The 19,794-nt window shown below is 48.0% G+C and overlaps 5 protein-coding genes across 5 annotated transcripts; 3 read left to right on the top strand and 2 right to left on the bottom strand.

The window, feature by feature from the left end:
- Positions 1-163: 163 nt before the first annotated feature.
- On the bottom strand, positions 164-2,449 carry FOBCDRAFT_218451 (Alpha/Beta hydrolase protein). The gene is made up of 4 exons (XM_059609504.1): positions 2,135-2,449; positions 1,722-1,934; positions 912-1,674; positions 164-862 (listed from the first exon to the last, which is right to left on the bottom strand). The coding sequence occupies exons 1-4, from the start codon at positions 2,333-2,335 to the stop codon at positions 255-257; spliced, it is 1,785 nt and encodes a 594-aa protein (XP_059464464.1). The 5' UTR covers positions 2,336-2,449; the 3' UTR covers positions 164-254.
- A 2,318-nt stretch (positions 2,450-4,767) lies between these two features.
- On the top strand, positions 4,768-7,002 carry FOBCDRAFT_290316 (fungal-specific transcription factor domain-containing protein; the record flags this gene model as incomplete). Its single annotated transcript, XM_031176731.3, has 5 exons — positions 4,768-4,805; positions 4,869-4,893; positions 4,951-5,036; positions 5,092-6,366; positions 6,416-7,002. The coding sequence occupies 5 exons, from the start codon at positions 4,768-4,770 to the stop codon at positions 6,990-6,992; spliced, it is 2,001 nt and encodes a 666-aa protein (XP_031047864.1). The 3' UTR covers positions 6,993-7,002.
- A 1,761-nt stretch (positions 7,003-8,763) lies between these two features.
- Positions 8,764-9,717, top strand: FOBCDRAFT_290314 (uncharacterized protein; the record flags this gene model as incomplete). Its single annotated transcript, XM_059611768.1, has 3 exons — positions 8,764-9,021; positions 9,389-9,496; positions 9,553-9,717. Exons 1-3 carry the CDS (start codon positions 8,776-8,778, stop codon positions 9,715-9,717), a joined length of 519 nt encoding a protein of 172 aa, XP_059464463.1. The 5' UTR covers positions 8,764-8,775.
- A 1,012-nt stretch (positions 9,718-10,729) lies between these two features.
- FOBCDRAFT_271210 (Alpha/Beta hydrolase protein) lies at positions 10,730-12,112 on the bottom strand (the record flags this gene model as incomplete). The annotated part of the gene is made up of 3 exons (XM_054703844.1): positions 10,730-10,904; positions 11,091-11,899; positions 11,999-12,112. 3 exons carry the CDS (start codon positions 12,110-12,112, stop codon positions 10,730-10,732), a joined length of 1,098 nt encoding a protein of 365 aa, XP_054559819.1.
- A 4,967-nt stretch (positions 12,113-17,079) lies between these two features.
- FOBCDRAFT_290312 (uncharacterized protein) lies at positions 17,080-19,231 on the top strand (the record flags this gene model as incomplete). Its single annotated transcript, XM_059611767.1, has 3 exons — positions 17,080-17,347; positions 17,846-17,968; positions 18,038-19,231. Exons 1-3 carry the CDS (start codon positions 17,327-17,329, stop codon positions 19,229-19,231), a joined length of 1,338 nt encoding a protein of 445 aa, XP_059464462.1. The 5' UTR covers positions 17,080-17,326.
- Between the last annotated feature and the right edge of the window lie 563 nt (positions 19,232-19,794).

Genomic DNA, 19,794 nt, shown 5'->3' with positions numbered 1-19,794 from the left:
GGCATGAACTACAACGACATTATGCTAAGCATTGATATGTTGAGCAACTTGAGGCAGAACTAGTACTAGATGAAACATACGATTACTTGGTTCAAGGCAATCATGGTGATGAACGAAATCAACTAGTCTAAGAGATCACATTGAATCGGCAGGGTGAACGTGAGTAGATGTATTATGTATATGACATAGGTATCAAGTATATTCGATAAAATAAATGCTTGTGAATCGTGATGTAATCAAATTCGTGAAGATCATTAATGCTTGGTAGAACCACTCATATCTAACCAAGCCTCGCATCGCTCCCGTTGGCCCTTGTCCACACTTTCCATTGTGTTGTTGTTCAACTCAAACACTAGACGTCGTTGGTCATCACCCCAATTCTCCCAGCGAGGAGCATCCTCGTCACGGTGAGTGTTTGGGTCGAAACTACGGACAAAACTGATCCAGTAGTTCTGGACAATGGGGACCATGGGTGCGTTGTAAGTGCGATAGCTGGGGCCAGCTTTGGCAGCTGTCATATCAGGGCCAAACACGGCGGGGGCATTGGAGACATGGGGAACGCCATAGCCGTCGTTGGTGAACTCTTCAATGGCAACATTATAGCGATAAGACCAGAGGGTCTTGGGGTCGGCGTGCTCAGCGAAGGCGTTGAGGATGTTGTTTGTAGGGCAGATGAAGGTTGCTTCGCCGTACGCGCGCGAGGCTGAGGGAAACCAAGTATCGTGTTTTACGATCTTGGGCTCTTGTGGGTAGAGGTCGAGAATGGTCTCGGTATCTTCTGTGGTCAAATAGGGGTATTCATTTTGCATGTAGCGTATGAACTGGGCTGAGCTGCCTGCATTGACGGCATAGTTGGATCCCTCTAAGTATAGAATTAGTAATGTAACATGAATATGGGCTCAGGTACATACCATTTGTACAAGAGCCAGAGAGTAGTGGCACCTTGACAAATTCGCCCTTCTCGTAGAGCTTAGAAGGCAAGTCTGGAAACATGTCACCATCAGTAGTGGGTGCCCAGTAGAAGTAAGATCGATAAGCGCGGCCGTCGAAAGGAGCCTTTGCGTTATGGGCTTGGAGGTCTGTCGACTTGATTCCGCGGAGGCATTTCAATGTGTCGTCGGCATCAGCACAGTCTGTGGCGTTGACAACTCGATCGAACTGATACTGTAGATCGTCAGGGTTGGGGAGGCCAGGCATAAATGTCGACTCAGCAATGGCACCAGCAAAAAGTCCCTCGTCTTTTCCACCATAGGCAACGAGTTGAAGGGCCACAGATCCGGCACCCGCAGATTCACCATGGAGGATAACATGCTCAGGATCACCGCCAAACTCCTCAATGTGTTTCTGAATCCAGTTGAGGAGGAATCTCTGATCCATCAATCCTGCGTTAAGGTGGCCATCTTCTTTGACCTCCTTGGAAGCGAGGAACCCAAACATGCCAACACGGTAGTTGAAGTTAACAAAGATGATGTTGTTGTTTGAGGCCGAGATGAGCTGTGTACCATTCACGTAGGGAGAAGCGTTCCTAATGTAGCCACCTGATTGGAAGAAAACCATGACGGGGAGTTTCGAGTCGGAGGTTGCATTTGCTGGAGTCCATACGTTGGCGAATAGACAGTCTTCGTCGATGCGCGAGCTGAGACCGTCGTTGACTCCTGGGCAGTAAGGGGCGTACTATAGAGAATGAGATATTGTCGATGAGTGAGCTGGATTGTATTTACCTCTTGAGCCTTTAGCGTTCCGGTTGTGGACTCGGGTTCTTCAGGTGCTCTCCATCGAAGATCCCCCGTTGGGGCTTTTGCATAGCGTATACCGAGATACTCATGAATGTTGCTCTCGAGGACATTGCCTTCATATTTGGAGTACCCCAGGTCCACATACGGTCCTTCTCTCTTCTTGGCGGGTTCTTCTTTATCGTCATCTGAGCTTTTCCCCTTGTCTTTGTTATTATCATTGTCATCTGAGTTGTTGTTTGGATTATCGCTGGGTTGTGGAGAGGGAGTTTGGTTGGTGTTGTCTTTGGCGGCGGTTTCATCGACATTGTGTTCCTTTGGAGAACACAGGTTTAGTCGTGCTTCAGATTGTATTCTACAGACTGCCAAAGACTGTGCTTGAGTGATCAGTTGCAACATACCTTTCTGAGTCCGTAATACAGCCCCAGCGTCAAGCTCAGTATTAGCACTATTAGGAACACAGTTGCACCAATTATGAACCATTTTTTCCGGCCGGGCTGTTTTTTTATTGCCGCTTCATCATGAATGTTGTTCGCGTTATTGGGTGCATGTACAGAGTCTTCTTCGGAGGCAGGATCCGACTGTTTTGGAGCGGCTGTCATTATAGTTGAGGCACTCGGTCTCTGGTGTTTTGAATGTGTGTGGGTCAATAACCAGGGGCGTTAGACCTCAGATGATGGGGAGTTGTTTAAGTACGACAGTTTCATTAATATGAGGCCATAAATAGACAAAGAAACGCGAAACAAAGGAAACGAGACTAATTGAGCTGACAATGGGGACCTTTAATACGAAGGAATACCAAGACTTCCCTTGCCTACTCCGTACCTAAGGTAGCTATCGAGTGTTGGCTGACCCATGTAAGTTGAAAGAAACCGTTTAGACCCTTGTTTTTTTAGTGTTAGTCGGCCGCCACACCCGTGCATGAGGCTAGAGGTACTTTCACTTTGCGGGCGGTTAGGTAGAGGTGAAAGTATAGCCAAGAGCCAAGAATCTAGAGTGAATCCGTCTTATGGCCAGGTATCTTGAGACATTATTGGTTGGATTGGGGGGGTTCGAATCTAAGCGAAGGCAGAGTCAGAGAATAAGCAACAGTAAGGTAACCGTGGAATTACAGGTAACAATGAATTAACCTCCATGCAGTTGGTAATAAAGATACAGGCTACGGACAAGAAAAAACGTGGCAACCATCATTGGCCGAATCTCAGCGCTACTGTAGGAACCCAGGCTAAATTACGATACCCTTGCCCTGTCCTGCCCTGTCCTCGGCCGATATCGAGCATAGCCCATATCGCAGCGGGTCCGAGGTCGAGACTTGACCCAATTCCACAATTTCCCATCATGCGGAAGAGGCATTCAATGGGCCAAGTCGTTCCAGGTTGCGGCGTAGGCGATAGACCTTGGCTCTGCAATTCTTGGCACTTTGGGGGAATGGCCTTATTATTTTCGCAGAGTATTCCTGAACTGGATCAACAACGTGTTGGTCAAAGGAATGTTAATTATAAGTCCCTCAGAAATCAGAAACAAACAAAGGCAGGTTTTACGGATGTGCATATAGGTTACACCCGCTTGCTAGTCTGATACTTCAGATCATCATGAGAAAGGCTAAGGCAGTAATAGCAGATGCATTATAATGCAAAATATGGGTGGTGGTAGTGATCAATATCAATCTCACTGGCAAATACACAACTCATGGTAGCAAGACCGGAGACATCTTGCAGCCGCCGACTCCGAGTCTAAGCCAGCATGTTTACCCCTGCTTTCAATGCCAAGATTCGCCATCTCTTTCAGCCCTTCTTCGTCTTCTTCTTACTATGAATGTACAGTATGTCACTCAAAAGTTCCCTGTCATCCAAGTCAGTCTCCGTGGCCGTTGGCCGCATAGTCCCCTGTCATCATCGTCCTGCGCCTTCGGAGATTTCTGTATTAAGCATATTCGTGCTGGTTGCTTCTTGCAGAACAACGGCCTTATCTTTTGGGTTCATTATTTTGTTGGCTGATTAGTGCAGCGCATACTCAAGTGTTTCAGGTGTCAATGTTCGACGGGTGGTTGGCTCAGGAGACCTCGATAGATAGACTGAGATATTTAGACGTGACAACATCACTGCCGAAATGGCAACCGCCTACAACAAAATGGTAGGTTTCTCATCGCCAACCTGTAGGCACCCCTACCAGAGCTACAGCAGATACTCAACAGGCTGTGCTGGCAACGAGCAAGCACAACAAGCATCGACATGATGGATTTCCATGAGTCTTTAGCCCTGTCAACAGCTTCGAGGCTGTACATCAAAGATATGCAACGCACCTGCAGCAATGTTCCGATCAGGTTTCCTTTCAAGATCCATATACTGACCATAAGCAGTGGCTCATGCTTTTTAATCTACAAGGCTGGCTGCAAGGCACCCGAGAGACAAGGATGCTCACCAATTCACCCTTGTTGGCTCAAGATATGGTTTGCACTCACCATGAACTGACATGCTCCCGTTTACAAGGAGTTCTCCTCAACTGGCTGAATAGCTGACGCATCGAGATAATTAAAAGTATGGCTATTACGCACAAAAAGACTCCATAATCCGCTCGAGACTCAATGTCTTTCTTGTAATAGCCATAAATCCTTGCTCTTCAAATGCAGGTCGGACACTTGTCAGATCAGATCATTTGGAGCTACCCGGGACGTTGAGCAAGTGAAATCACACCGTCTACAATTCAAGTCAAAATCTATCAGAATCGTTCATCTCTAGATGATAGTTCTCTTGCTCAATCTGTTCATGTTTTCTGTTACACCTTAGAATAGTGAGAGCAACACATGGTGATTTCATGTATAGGAATGTTGAATGCTGAGGTCAAGTGACAAGCCAATAAAAACAGCCAGTAGTAGCTAGCGATTCACCCTTGGCGTTTGAACGAGCTGTTTCTACCACCCAAAGATCCATCTATGACTACTCACTCATGGTACGACTATTAACTATCTCAAAAAATAGTGATCAACGCTCAGAAATCCATACCCAAGCGCCTTCTCATCTACACATCCCTCATCATGGAGGAAACGCCAATGGGCGAGTCCATCAAGATATCGTGAGTAATCCCCTCATCTAAGCCAACTCCACTTTCATACGCTGACTCAAATGACTACTACAGTTGTGAACGATGTCGTCGCCGCAAGGTGCGATATACATGTCTTTAGCTCTTTCATCGACCTCAAAACTAACTCTTCGACAAGATAAAATGTGATCGAAAACGGCCGTGCTCGCGGTGTATCAAGGCTGGCACGGAATGTATACTCAGCGGTAGCGGAGAGAAGCAACGGTATGACTCTACCTCGCCAGAATCATGAACTATCACTAACTCTAAAATCAACCAGACCAATATCTAAAGGCTATGTTCAAGCTCTAGAGGGCCAAGTGGCATCTCTTGAGCTATTGCTTCGCAAGCTCGCCGTTGCCGACAGCGCTGAGAGAGATGAGATGCTGTCCGAGATAGCCCTCTCACCACCAGCCTCACTCGACATTACACAAAAGTCGCAGATTGACCATGCCAAGTCAAATACTGACCCCAAAGTTGTAGCTGCTCAGGTCCGTTCTGGACAGTTGAGACGCCCTCGATCGAGCCATGCCACTCAGTTCTTTGGCGGCACCAGCGCTTTTCACATCCATCTCTCACAAGAGGTCTCATTATCCCCAGATGAGATAACTACTCACCTCGAATCTAACTCCACACCGCTCATGATGAACATACCGGAAGTGAGCGCTTCCAGCAGCCCGAGAGACCCGAGCTTTGTGTACGCACCTCACGATGAGACCTCCCAGACGTGCATGGCAGCCTATTTTAAGTATCAATATCAGTTCCATATGCTCATCTACAGAGAGTACTTCTTACGAGACTATGATGTTGGCTCGGGCAGATACTACTCAGATGCTCTGCTCTTTGCTATCTGCTCGCTTGGCGCCATGCAGCTCGACGATTCTCGCTCAGTATCCGATATCTTTGCCCACCAGGCTCAGCAACTGATATACGCAGCTCTCGACAGCCCAGAACTCACCACCTTGCAAGCTTTGGCCTTATTGGGTTATCGTGAGATTGGTGTAGGTCATACATCAAAAGGCTGGCTCTTTGCTGGTATGGCCTTCCGACTTGCCCACGAGATGGGCCTTCACCTTGACCCAAACAACTGGGACGCTTCGACAGAAGGAGCATCAAACCGTGACACGGAGATTCTTAGACGGGTCTACTGGGCTATATTCATTGCCGATAAGCAACTGAGTTTATACTTTGGCAGACCACCAGCTCTGCACCCTAGCGAATCAGACGTCCGCAACACTATCCGATTGCAGTACCCTCCAGACTGGGAGGGTTTGCTGGACACGTACATCTGCAAAGGTGCTTCAGCAACAGAATTCGAAGACGGAGTTGCCCTTGTTGGGTCCTTCATCTACCAAGCAGAGCTGTGCAAGATCGCCCATCTCATGATCACGGATCTCTTTGAGAATCGTCGAGGTAACGTCGACGCCACCGTAGCTGCAGCCAGGTCACGACAAATACACGTGTCGCTCACAAAGTGGCTATCGAGTCTTCCCGGTACTCTGCACTGGAACCAATGGACTGTAGGCGTCGTGCAACCCTCTGTGCTTCGTATGCAGTGAGTTGCCCTCCAAGCCGCGTCATCTTTGTATACTGACATGTCACAGCATGCTGTTCCATACAATCATGATTATTCTTCATCGGCCGCCTTCGCATATGTACGAGAAACAAGGTATTGCCGAAAGTGAAGACGTGGAGATCTGCTACGAGTCGTTGCAGGCTATTCTGCGCCTGATGAGAACATATTCACGACACTATCGATTCCGCTCATTGCCACTGGACTTTGTTCAGACTCTATCCACGGCAGCTGGCACCATCATGATGAAGAGGTTCTTTCAGGGAGCCTCGTGGGAAGACTCAGACATTGCACGATCACTTTCGACCGTCATTGACGCAATGGAGGAAGTACAGCACACCTGGCCATGCATGGGTGAGATCAAAGATTATGTCGTACGGGCACGCAATGCACAGGTTGTGATGCCCCCGGAAGATCCTCTCATTGGGCCAGATCTCATGAACGGCCTAGAGCTGGGTCACAACGTTACAGCTGAGCTCATGGCTCAATGGGGCGAGGAGTTAGGTACACTTGTGACGGACGAGTTTTTGAGTATGCAGCTTCAAGGTTCAGAACAAGGCGTGATGGCGCCGTTTGACTTCAACCAACCGCCCCTAGGGCCACAATAGGGATGAGTTGTAAATATTTAGAGGTAGAGCAAGATGTAACAGCTGCAAAGCCAATACTGTATATGAAATTCTTCAACAGTAACGCCCAGTCCTTTCCCTTATTTCCAATCAATTTCATCTTAACTGTACAAAGATTTAGGTAAACCTTATGAATATATTAGAATGGAGGCATAAGTTTAGGCTCGTCTTGTGCAACAGCTTGTTTGATGAGGTGCCCCGATCGGTCCATTTGAAGATTTTCATCACGGATATTCTAGATGCATTGAAGGAACCTTTAAGGGTAGTGGAAGACTGCGGGGAGGCTTAGAATCGATTTGGGTCTTGCGACCGTTAATGCTCCAGAGATCGTCGACCACTAGGAATATCCACGTTCCAACCGAGACTGCTTCGTCGGGCTGCAGGCTGTTGCGTACCGACATCGAGACGGTGACTATGACCTATGTTAGCAAAAGTGATCAGGAGGCATTTTGAATAACGTACTGGAGAAGTGCGTGGGTGAATAAAGCATAATATAAAGGAAAAAGGTAGGGGGAGAAGTTGAAAAACCTCGCTGCTAAGGCTGGTATTTGAGGCAGCAATTACGTCATCAAAGCAGCAAAAGTTTACGCTGACCTCTGATTTAATGCGAGCCTATGATAGAGGTGTCTGGTTATATTATTGATGCTGTTGTGTTGTGTCTAAAAATGACATTATTGTGTTATCCTGATTGTGCAGCCTTTGGTCTTACTACCTATGTATGTGGGTAAATGGGTATTGTTCATCTAATGATGTATTATCAATACCTTACCCATTTAAAGTTGAATCCTAACAACCTCTTCAGAGTTGAAAGCACATAGTAAGATTGAGAAGAACGTCTGACAAATATCAAATAAGCGAGAACTTAAGAGCACAGTCCGGTGTTATGCATGGCGGTTTTGAGAAGGAGAGCTCGCTGGCATAAAATATAATGATGGGAACTATTTGCAAATGTTTCAACGTGAGGCATACAATGCGATGTCAGTCAAAGGGCAAGAAAAGAAGAAGAGGAGGAGGAAGAGGGGCGGTGTAATAGGAGAGGAAGAAAAGTGTAACAGTGGAAGAATAGGAGGTTTCAAAAGAAAGGAAGTCCTAAGCTCCCCAGATAGATTAGCATTCTTTCTACGCGGCTTTGGAATAGCTTCGCAACATACAGCAATGGAGTTGTAGACCTACCGAGATATCCAATACCCAATAGGAGTCTGTAGGGATTTCCAGTAACTTGCTCGTCTTCTTGATGTCCGGAAGAGCAAAAAAACCTCCAACATCCAATTTAATAACACTGCCAAAAACAACTACTTAGGTAGATAGGTAGTCTAAGGATTTACTAAGTTATACTAAGCTTGCCTAAATCTTTTCACCCCTTAGGATAGCGGTCCTAAGAATGGTCCCTCCTCCGCCAATTATCCTCCAATTTGCATCTTGCATTCTCCATATCTCAAATGACCACCGCCGCGGATAGCTTCACTCAGATTGCACTCAAGTTCAACCCCCCGAACAGCAAATCTACTGCGGTCACGTGTACAGCCTACCTCGGCCATTTTCGTTATATTTCAGCTGTCTTTATTTAACACTCTCTGTTTATTCCTTTGCGTCGTCCAAGACATATGCATAACAGCATGTCAAGTCAAGCCGATCGGCCAGAAAGGTTTGTTTAATTATTAATTCTAAGTCTGCAAATAAGTGGAAATAAACTAACTATTGTCGCCAAGAATACGAGCGAGTATTAGCTGAGCTCTCTACAACCTGCGAGAATCTTCAGAAGCCAATGCATGGGCAAACAAGATCAGAACAGGTCGCGAAGGCCATGAAAGCCGCCGAGCAGCTAGGCCCAAGCACGATCCCATCAACAACTGCCACAAACGCCCTCTTGGTCATTGGGGTAAAGGCACCTGGAGCGCTTCAGGAATTGGTCACCACCCGCGAGAATGGCGGCGATGGCACAGCCGTCGTTAACTCGGCTGACCAAGGACTTGAACATATAGAAACTTGGTTAAAGGAGAGGACATTATGTGTATGATGCAGGATCATCTCTGACCAAGACTAAGAGGCGAACCCACTGCCCGACTACGTAATCACAATTCATCCAGGTCTATCGGCAATCCAATTTGATTATGTTCAGCGACAGCAATTTCAAGTAATCCGATTCAGAGACAAAATCAAGCCCCAGGGAGCAAGAAAACTTCAGACCTTAATAAGGGATGCCAAAATAAACTCATCAAAGAGCACCCTAAGCTTATGATAATTTACCTAAGCATTTTTATCATTTAGGGTCAATATCCTAAGTCTTATGGCCTCCTCCAGTCAAGTCAACTTGCAGTCGTTGTTGGCGTCATCGAGGACAAGCTAACGTAGCAGGAATCAATGGCATTTCATGGAAGGATTTGTCACCTGCTAGCCAACTCTACTTTGCGACAAAGGGGATGTTTGAGAGACCCCAGGAATACAACGGAGACAAAGACGTAGAGCATTTCATCAGACTGCTGAAGGTATGATCATCGCCTTCACAATGCTTGATAAATTTATAAGCTAACATTGAACACAGGAGGCTTGGTTTCCTACTGAGAAGGGAGATAGCATTGACCGGCTGAAGATAACGGTGGCTAAGCAGTTGATCAACGGACTCAAGCATGCTGCATTGGACGGTCATAGCACTCCTGAGGTGATGTGGCGAAGTTTTCGTTGTTCAGACTTGCTCCAGCTTACATGAGAGACCGGAGGATGATTCACCAAAACTAGTCGAGAGAATCAGACGCCTGCATAAAACGACAACCCAAGCTGGCATCCGTCGTGATGATAGTTAGGTAACTATCAGTGGAAAGGATGCTTTCTCTCATGTCTGCAACATAGCTATCAATACCATGAAACTGGCTGTGGAGGAGGTTGAAGCAGAGCAAGCATTAGCAGGAGAGCAGTTTGGAACATCCCTACAAACCGAGAAGAGTATCAACGACATTCTACCTATTCGGCTTGGCTCATGTAGCGGGCCTCGTCCACCTCAGCATCAGTCATCTTAACGTCAATACCTTTCCCCTCAGCAACTTTCGTCTGAGGACTGTGGTTCTCAGCACTATCCTGCCCAGCACCCTCCATCTGATCGCCCTCGAAATGTACTCGCAGATCCTCCATGATTCTCGTAGCATTCTTCATCACGCTCGCTTGGTTTCGGAACAACCTCCCATGCTGCAGATGCAGAGTGCACCAATCTCTAAGTGACAAAAAGACTTAGACAGTTTCAAGATAGACTTAGTAAGCAAAGTATATACTTGGTAGATTTTTAGACCATTTACCTTAATTCTCTATCGCCCTTATCAAATGGCATAAGTTTTCTTGCACCCAAAGGCTTGCATATAAGACATTGATGTAACACCAACTATTAATTTTTTCGTATCACGCGAACATCAAGTTAGGAGGGATCACGAGGCTCAAGATGCCCCCACCAAGGCCACCACAAGCACAAGCAAACAAACTCAAAATATCTTATCAATGTCGCATCAATGCCAAGTTTCTTTTCTAGTTCGGGGTTTGCGAATCCACTATTTGCGAGCGTTGAGCGTGTATGTAAATATGGACTAGCAAAGAAAGTATACGCAGAGGTGTGGTAATACAAAAAGGAGGTGTCGTAAATCGTGAGTGTGATGCTGTATGCTGTCCGTACGTTTTCCTTCCTTCACCAAGGCTATGCATGCATAATGGAATATTAAACGAGATATACCCAGTCTCTACAAACGTGTCTTCTCTTGTGGTGTATCACCCGTTACCTCAGCGATGAAATCTGACATGGCTTCAAAATAGCCTTCTTCCAGGACACTTGAATTATGGTCGCCACCTGGGAGAGGTTTCCACCGCTTGGTGGGTGCGGCGGAGAGGTCATACAGCTGTTTCATGTGTTTTGGCCTGAAATACATTAGCTTCGTGTTCTGTGTTGCGCTATGCTGCAGTGGAAGAATGTAATGTCGATCATCAGGGAGTATTTGCTTTCATATCAAGACCACGAGGGTACTTCAACTTTTGTGGGTGATGCAAATTTAATCATCACAGGACCCGGGGTAGTAGTGTAAGAGAGGGTGTAGAGGAACTTACGGAACAATCTCATCCTGCAAGCCACTGATGAAGAGCGTGGGCACCTTTGTGATATTGGGAAGAACCGACTCACTGGGCCAGACTTGGTGGCATAGCAGGGTAAGGTATTTGGCAGGGGGCACAACGGAAGGGATCAGCTTCCGGATGGAGAGGAAGGTGTTCTCCAAGATCAGACCAGCGATATCACCCGCTTCCTGGTTCTTGGAGACAAGCTTGATAGCGACGGCACCGCCCAGACTCTGACCGTAAACCATGAGCTTGTGATCGCGTGTCTCGGCCCGCTGCCGCAGATAGTTGAGCCCTGTCTGGGCGTCAACATTGAGACCCGACTCGTCAGGCTGACCTGTTGAGGAACCATAGCCTCTATACTCGAGCATAAAAACGTTGCAACCAATGTAGTTTATGATCATTCGAGCGATGGGTAACCGATGGCCGATGTTGCCAGCATTGCCATGGAACATCAAGATGGTGATGTTTGAGTTCTTGTGGCCACGAGGGCCACGGATGTAGAAGGCTGAGAGCTTCTCGCCATCATCGGTCGGGATGTAAAGTTCTTCGAAATTTGAGATGCCAAAGTCTGAAGGCTTGGGGACGTCTGAGCGAGAATTTGCGGGAATGTTACTCGGGTAAATGAGAGCCCTAATGCATGCAGGGTTAGCGGGGCTCGGCTTGATGATGATGCGGGTCAGGCAAAGAAAGAGGAGGTTGGTAGTAGCTAGGAAGGGGAGACGGAGGCGGTGATGGTGATGGTGTTGGGATACGGACTTCTGTTTAAAGTAAAGTAATGAGGTGAGGACAGCGGCGAGACCCTATTGTATGCGCATTGACGTTAGAATAGTCCCTAGGTAGTTACGGATGGCTGCAGTCAAGACTATTTTGTCAGCCAAGCTGCAGTATAGTGGACGTACCGTTGAAGCCAACGCGGGCAGACGCATGTAGCTGGCGACCGAGCTCAATACCGAGACGGTCTGCTCGACGTAGCTGTTGGAGGTTTGGGATGTGGGAGAGTTGGAGCTGGACATGGTTGCTTTGGTCGGTTTGCTGGGCATTACAACAATACGGCTGCAAATGCAGATGCAGATGCAGTGCAGTGAAGGTAGACCGTATATGTCTGTCTACCTATCAACCCAGACTGAGTTGGACTGTATGGGGAGATGGAACCCCCGACAGTGATTGACGGCGGAGACCGAGACTGGAGACTGGAAACTGGAGACAGGCCGGAGACTGTAACAAGGGGCATATGGTATCGGTTCGTATAGATCGTAGGCGGTCGCGAACTGCGAGGGTCGAAAAGACGGTGACTGCCCCAAGAAAAAGGACTGGGTAATTGAACCTGTCTGACGATAGATGTTGAGTTTATCGAGGTGTTATGCACTAAGATATTGGAAATACGGCTCGAGGTTTGCTGAGGGGGGGTAAGGGCAGGAAGGAAGAGGTGACAAGAGTTGCCAAACTAGACCAATACCTAATCACTGTAGAGGAAGCAGGTAACAGGTAAATATTGCGTGTGCCTCTTCGATCCCTAGACCTAAAAGCAACAAGCTGAATTGAATTTGTTGAAGCTGCCCCTGACGACTGTCCAGGCGAAGCAAGAAAACCTAGGACCACTTTCCTAGTACCTTTGAGCGACAAAAAGAATTAGGCAAGCTTAGCATATACTTGGCAGACCTCTAGACAAGTTATTTTAGACACCTTGATCTAAGGCCAGAGGTTTTCTTGCTCCTTGAGGGCTGTCTTCGGCAGCGATCCCACTTATGGAAGTACCACGCACGAGGATGACATGGGTCGAAAGACCTTCTTTGGAATGATACCGAGGTTGGCAAGAGACGTGGAAGCACAAATAGAATGGGACGATGCTGAAGTATGGTAGAACGATGTACAAGTGCCCCAAAAATATCCAAGGGAACAAAAGTCTAATAAGGAGTGGTATTTGATATTGGTCGAGGTAGGGTTAAGAAGGTGTCATGAGGAGAAAAAGAAGCGAAGCCAAAATTCTAGAAGAAATGAAGATCAAGGTACGTTAAGAAAGCGATTGACTGGGCCGAATCCTCAGGCTTTGAATCCAGCAACAGTTGTACTTAGCACCTCAACAATAGATCTGCCTAGAAGTCATTATCCATGTCTAGGCAGGAACCAATCTAGCCAATATCGATAACTTCGGGACTCTGGAGGTGAGATGGATATTCCATGAATAGTCGATGGTGGGGCACGGAGTGATCTCAGCTCGATGAGGTGGAGAGAAAGGTAAATGAAGATACTCCTCTCATGGGCGCAGCACAGGTAACGGTCAGCGCTAATTTGGCGGAGGCTGTACCTCTGCCGCGGGCTACTTTCAGGTACCCGAAGCCTCCTGGCTTACTCTCACCAATGAAGCTGATACACGCGACGAAACAGACAGATCAACAGAGACAAGGAGATCAAGGGGGCGCCATAGTTATATGCCATCACACAGGTGCATGGAAAGGTAAATGAGTTTTAGTCAGCTGTCAAACGGTTTTATCATCACAGCCTTCTGTTGTTCTCGTTAAAGATAAACCACATGACAAACAACCAGGGGTACGGACATGACGGTGGAAATGAGCTCAACGTAATCGACTTAACTACGCTAGGAAGCTTGCAGGAAGAAACGAAAGAGCTTCTAAGACCTTTGATGAGGGTGCGAAAATAACTAATCAAAGAATATCCTGAGTTTATCCTAAATGGTCTTAAACTTGTCTGAGTATTTCTGTCATTTAGGATCGAGGTCCTTCAGTCTCCTTACGAACACATCCATCCCGTAGCTTAGGTATGTCACGGACCAACAACATCATGTTAACAAACAATAAAGAGCGGGCTTCAATCTCGCCAGTTGTTGATCCGGGAAGATCTTGACATACCGCCCGTACCACAGAATAGCTCGTTCAGGGATCCCCAAGGTTGCTGAATCAGGGAAGCTTGTGCTGTACAACCAGATGCATGTTGAAGAGTCAAGATGAACTGACAGCTGGGTACTTCACAAATGTGATACCAGAGCCACGGACATTATCACAATCTGGTTCCTGGCTAACGATCGACCGTATCTATGGCCTGCATAAGCCCACCCAGTAGCCAGGTCCGAGACGCTGGGAAGCATCTCCCTAGCTTCTGCGATGTGATGTGATGTGATGTGTGACTGGCTATCAAATTGTGGCAGAAGGGAGTTGCTTTTCTTGGTTGATGAAACAATATCTCACATCCTCTGCGACGGCCTTCCCAAGCTCTGTGCGGGGGTATCTTCCAGCCCGTCCACGAGTGTCTAGGACATTGTCTTTCGAACAATTATCCTTATTCCTCGAGATAAAACTGAGGAATGCGGATAAGGAAATTTATAGAAATTGTCCCTTTCGTCTCGGCCCTCTGATGTTTTTCAGATGCTCTTCCCGTAGCCTGGCTGGGTCTCCATTCCTCAGCTTCGTATGATACTCTGCTTGTGGGCTGCAGCAGTTATGCTGATCAGGGATATCCCCTGAGACAAGCCTCATCTTGGCCTTCTGCGCCCACCGTCGCGGTGGTTTAGCCTCTTTGTGCCATCAGCTAGATAATTAGAGGCATAGCTTGGTAAGCTAATCAGACCACGAGACACTCTTGAAATAAAGGCGCATTTTGCTGAACCCACCCAAGATGAACATGAGGCGAGCGAGGTTGAACTGGAGGGACAGTCAATCTCGTTTTATGACATAGACAAACCAAGCCCCCGCCTGTACCTGGCAGCTATCTTGTCGTGCTGTACTCTGTATCTTGCTAGGTGGGGTAAAAGTTGCTGTGGCCAGATGACGGGTAGCGGCATGATAAACTCGTGGGCATGGCGGGATAGTTCATAGGCGAACGATCAATAATACAAACAAACATGCCAGCCAGGAGGAGAGTTTTATGCAAGGGGCCACGGCATCTACGGCCCTGAACCTAGTTTTGTCATTGCACACTAACATGAAAATTTGTATTCTTCTTGGGGGCGTCGAAGCAAGAAGCAAGCAGTTCTGAGCTGAGCACGTATCTCACGGTCATTGGATTACTTTCATGCAGACTACGAGCATGGACCGGTAGCTGTGAGCCATGTTACCAGAGGCTGGCGTCCGTCGACGGTGGACTGGAAAGCAACCTGAACAGCGCATAACTCTTATCAAAAGGCAGAAATATCATATTCTTTCCCTCCCCTCGTCTTTGTCTCTATCTGCCCCGCAGTTGAACAGGTTGATGTCGTAGAAGCTACTCAAAGTGGGTGAAGAACCCTTGTGGTGAAGCACTGAGTCCCTTTTTTGTTCAGGAATCCATTGGAGCGCTGCCGCTTTGAGGCCCCTTCTTTTCCTTATTATGCGCATGGCACCTCTTGAGCATGTTACAGACAAATCAGGGCGTTTGACATGGCACGCCAGGAAAGTATGCAAGAAAAGCCGTCCATCCACAGCTCAGGTACGCACACACTATCGAGCCGCGAAACATGCATCTCGATGGCGCATTGCTACGTTGTTGATGATCGTCAACATCGAACAAGCGTCAAGCCCCTTTTGAAACGAGTGCACACAAGTTATGAAATAAGCGCGCCACGAACCCTAGGCAAGGGGAACATGCTGTGCCTTTCAACTCTGACACTCCTGGTACAAACTCCTGACACCATCTCAACTCTCTCTTACAAGTGATAGACGAGGAACAGGCGCGAAGAGTCTCCAATCAAGACCCAACCTATCCTGCTGGGCGGCATTGCATTGATAAGTGCCCCTGTCTGGGTTAATATCTCAGCCAATGGTAAGCAAAGATCTGAAGGAATGCTGGGCTGGACTAGCGTTCTGATGAGCAACAGACCCATCCAGGGCGAGCGGCTTCAGAGCTTCCAGGGTTGGTTCTGAGGTGTGCATCATCGTCATCATCCATGAGCACCCAATATCAGGGTTTCTACTAATAATGAATGAGCATCCAATCATTTTGTTGCAGGCGTCGCTACAGCAGCGGGCTCACACACGCACTGATAGGCTGAGACAGTCAGGATGCTGGAGGCTTGCTTTGGTTGGGCTGAACTGAACTGGTTCTGAACTATTTTGAGCGTTTCCTTGCTGGAGTTGGCTGTTGATTGTTGATGGTGATTATGATGGTTGCTTGGGTGTTCAGGTAACAAGCCCCCCAAACTTCCTATGGCGTGAGATGCTCTGCATTGGATCCGATGCTTCCTGTCGGGTCGTTATCTCGTGTTTTATTGTCACTATTCCTGTTCCTGTCAGTTGCAGTTGTTGCTGTGGTTGCCCTCTTTCAGGGCGTTCGTTACAGCGGGTTCGTGCTGTAGTTCCATCTGTAGCATCCACTCTAATCAATGAAACGCCCTCCTTTTCTCGTCTATTTTTTTTTTCTTCCACAACATCCCACTCTTTTCGCCAGCGCGCGCGTGCAGTTCATTCTTGTCATTTTCAAAGAGACTTTCGCTCTACTGATATTCATCCCTCCATCTCGCTTTTGGAGCACTCCTAATTTAATTCTTTGGGATCACACGCCACCTTTCCCGCCCACTACCCGCGCCTCCATCATCACGCTACGCTACGCTACGTGATCCTCAGGAGCTGGAACCCGTCGCAAGAACCGTGCTCTTCGGAAAGGCTCAGTCTTAGACTCAGACTCAGGCTTGACGGACCCTGGTCTCGAAGGACCCCTCCACCTGACTGCACTCAATCTCGTCTGCTGGTGCTGGGCTATCTGCTCTGTCCCGCCCGCCCCTCCATCAATCTCGTGCTATCGTCAACATCCAACTTTGTTTTCCGCCTTTTCACTTGGTCGGCGCAACGCATTCCTCGGGCTCGCAACTGACTCTTGCTTGATTTCGCTTCGTTTTTATTGCCTCTAATCGCTTGTTGAGCTTATGCTGCCCAAGTCGTGCCCAAGCAACACCCAACGCAACCTTAGGCCAGCTAGTCTTTTGCGCCTGTCATATCAGCAACCTCGTCCAGACCATACAGAGCTCTGAAAAAAGCACTGCCCCCGATTTTATTTTTGCTTTGAGTGCCTCAAAACCATCCCTCAGCCGAATCATTTCGTCCCCTGGCCCTTGCGCCCCTCCACTCTGCTTCTTGGAAGCCAGCAGTTCTGCAGTCTCTTCAGGACGTTGAATCTGCGTTGTCTCCCGTTAAATACCGACCGTCTCTCAGAACTGCACCGTTGTGCAGGTTTACTTCTCTTCTCTGCACAGCGAAACCCAACTTATTAACCATTGACACTCGAGTGTCTTCTGAGCAGCCATGGTTTCCTTTTCATGTGAGGTACGTTATTCTGTGAAGTGCATTCTCTGCATTGTTTGCACTCCAATCCGCCAAGTCTCGATTTCTTATCCATTCCCATGGATAGTTATGCTGCTATCCAAAGACTTCCGCCGCTCAAGCCATATTCATATCCTATCCTCCTCCGTTTCCATATCTCAAACAAATGCCCCTTCACTCCCGTCAATGCCAGCCCCAATGCCAATACCAATGCCCACCCCCCTAAACAAACCTCATACACGCCTGACATCACTCCCACCACACCATTCTTGTCACGAACTACCTCCTTCAAGGGACACCCCTTCTTCCCCATGCCGATCTCCTGGCCCACCACAACCGTCTTGCCATGCTCTCGCCTCCCCTTGTATTCCTCAAATATCCCAGTACACCACCCCGCCGCATCGAACGAGTCTCCATTGTCTTGCATCCCACTTATACCCTTCATGCCGTAGTTTATATCAGCTTCGTCCTTTGTTATACTAACTTACATACTACATACAGGCCTGCGGCGACGTTCTCACCAAGAAGAAGCTTGACCCTCATCGCAACCGCTGTCGCGGCGCTACCTTCACCTGCATTGATTGTATGGTGTATTTCCCTGGCGTCCAATACCGATCACATACCGTATGTACCACAAGGCTTTCCGGCAGCCATTAACCCCCTGATCTTGTGTAATCATCTGACATCACATAGAGTTGCATGACCGAAGATCAGAAGTACCAAGGTGCACTCTATAAGGACAAGAAGAACAAGAAACAGAAACACAGTCATCCCAACGATAACCAGCAACACTACACCCAGGACCAAGCCATGGCTGAAGTTCAAACTCTCCCCAACAACACTGGCAACATGAGCCACTACGCCTACGTTGAGGACGTCCCTGAGGATCAGTTTGGCTGGGCCGAGTACGAAGAAAGCAGCGATGATGAATCGCCAAACGGCCCGCCCCCGGAGGCTCCTACGCCTCCTTCTGCTGCCCCAGAGCCACATGTCGATGTATTTGAATTCCTCGTTGGAACCGGCCAAACGCCCAATGCTTCCAACATGAATCTCGACGCGGAGCCAGGCAACTCATTGGTACGATACGAACCCAAGGACAAGAGCGACGAATACGGCTTCATGGAAGACGACGATGAACCTGCAGTCGAATATGGAAGTGGCCCCGTGCCAGCCGCCGAATTTGTTACACCCGCTTCGAAATCTGAGAGACGTAAAAGCCGGACCAGCACTGAGAAGAAGGACAAGAAGCGCAAGCGATTACATATCGATGTTCCTAGCGACCAGGTTATGACGGATGCCCCACCGGTTCTTCACTCAGGACTCACAGGCGGCATCAACCGTATGATGCGCCCTGTATTCCCCCCATCCCCCGATTACTCCGGCGGTGACGCTCCGGAAATCTCTCCCGCGAGTCCTTTGAAGAAGTCAAAGCACTCCAAACATTCTAAGCACTCTAAGCACGCCTCTGCTGGTCACAGCCTCTTTGGCATGATTGCTGGCAGCAAGCCCAAGTCCAAGTCCAAGACGAAGACCAAGTCATCAAGCAAAACCAAGAAGAGCTCTTCCTCTTCCAAGAAGTCCCATAAAGAGAAGAAGCCTCAGCAGCTCATCGAGTATCGCCCTCAGAGCAAAGATGGCAAAACAGACCCCAGCGCTGGACAAGTCGTCCTCTACAAGCCTCGAGCCGATGTCTTCCTCAGCTTCGTCGACAAGGGTCCTGAGAGTGAGAAGGGCGTCAGCTTAAACAGGGTTCTCAAGCGTTTCCACCGAGAACGTGAGGCTACTGGCAGCGAGCTGGGTAAGGGTAAGGAAGAGAAAGAACTCTGGAGATCTCTCCGACTTCGACAGAATGAACAAGGAGAGATCGTCTTGTTCTCTGTTGAGTGAGAATCCAACTTCAAATCCAAACAAAAAAAAACCAAATAAAAGCAACAAAAAGAACAGCATTGGAAGATCATGCCGAAAATCGGACAGACACCGGACATGGGATTAAAGGAGTTTATGAGGATGATGCATTGAACCAACGTTTTTTCCACGATACCTTTATGGACAAGCTTTTATTTTGTGTACAAGCTTTCGGGAACAGGTGGGATCGGAGGGGTTCAGCTGGCTCGTCAGGTGTGTATCTGGCGGTTGCGAGTATTGGGGCCCCTGGACCTCCATCAGTAATTGTGTATAGTATGTATACAAGGGAACGGACGGACATCTCTCGCTGGATGCAAGGATGGACCATTTTTCTTGGTGTCGAGATTTATTCTTTCTCAAGACTATGCTTAGGGAAACCGAATGGCAGATAATGGGCGGCTGGTGCATCGGACGGACTGGAATGGGCTGGAATGGATACCATGAAAGGATTGGAGCGTTTTTTTATAGCGGCATGAGCCTGCTCTGATGATACCCATGGGCGCTGAGCCTCGGTATCTCTTTGTTTTGTTTTTAACATCTCGCAT

The sequence above is a fragment of the Fusarium oxysporum genome, chromosome III, assembly GCF_013085055.1.
Source record: "Fusarium oxysporum Fo47 chromosome III, complete sequence".
NCBI lineage: Eukaryota > Fungi > Ascomycota > Sordariomycetes > Hypocreales > Nectriaceae > Fusarium > Fusarium oxysporum.
The sequence above is the reverse complement of the archived record's forward strand: the minus strand, read 5'-3'. Positions and strand labels throughout refer to the sequence as shown.

Coding starts and splice junctions, on each gene's coding strand:
- FOBCDRAFT_218451 (XM_059609504.1), bottom strand. CDS start 2,335: ATGACAGCCGCTCCAAAACAGTCGGATCCTGCCTCCGAAGAAGACTCT. Junction 1,935..2,134: donor TGTATTACGGACTCAGAAAG/GTATGTTGCAAC, acceptor AACAAAGACAAG/GGGAAAAGCTCAGATGACGA. Junction 863..911: donor CTCTGGCTCTTGTACAAATG/GTATGTACCTGA, acceptor TTCTATACTTAG/AGGGATCCAACTATGCCGTC.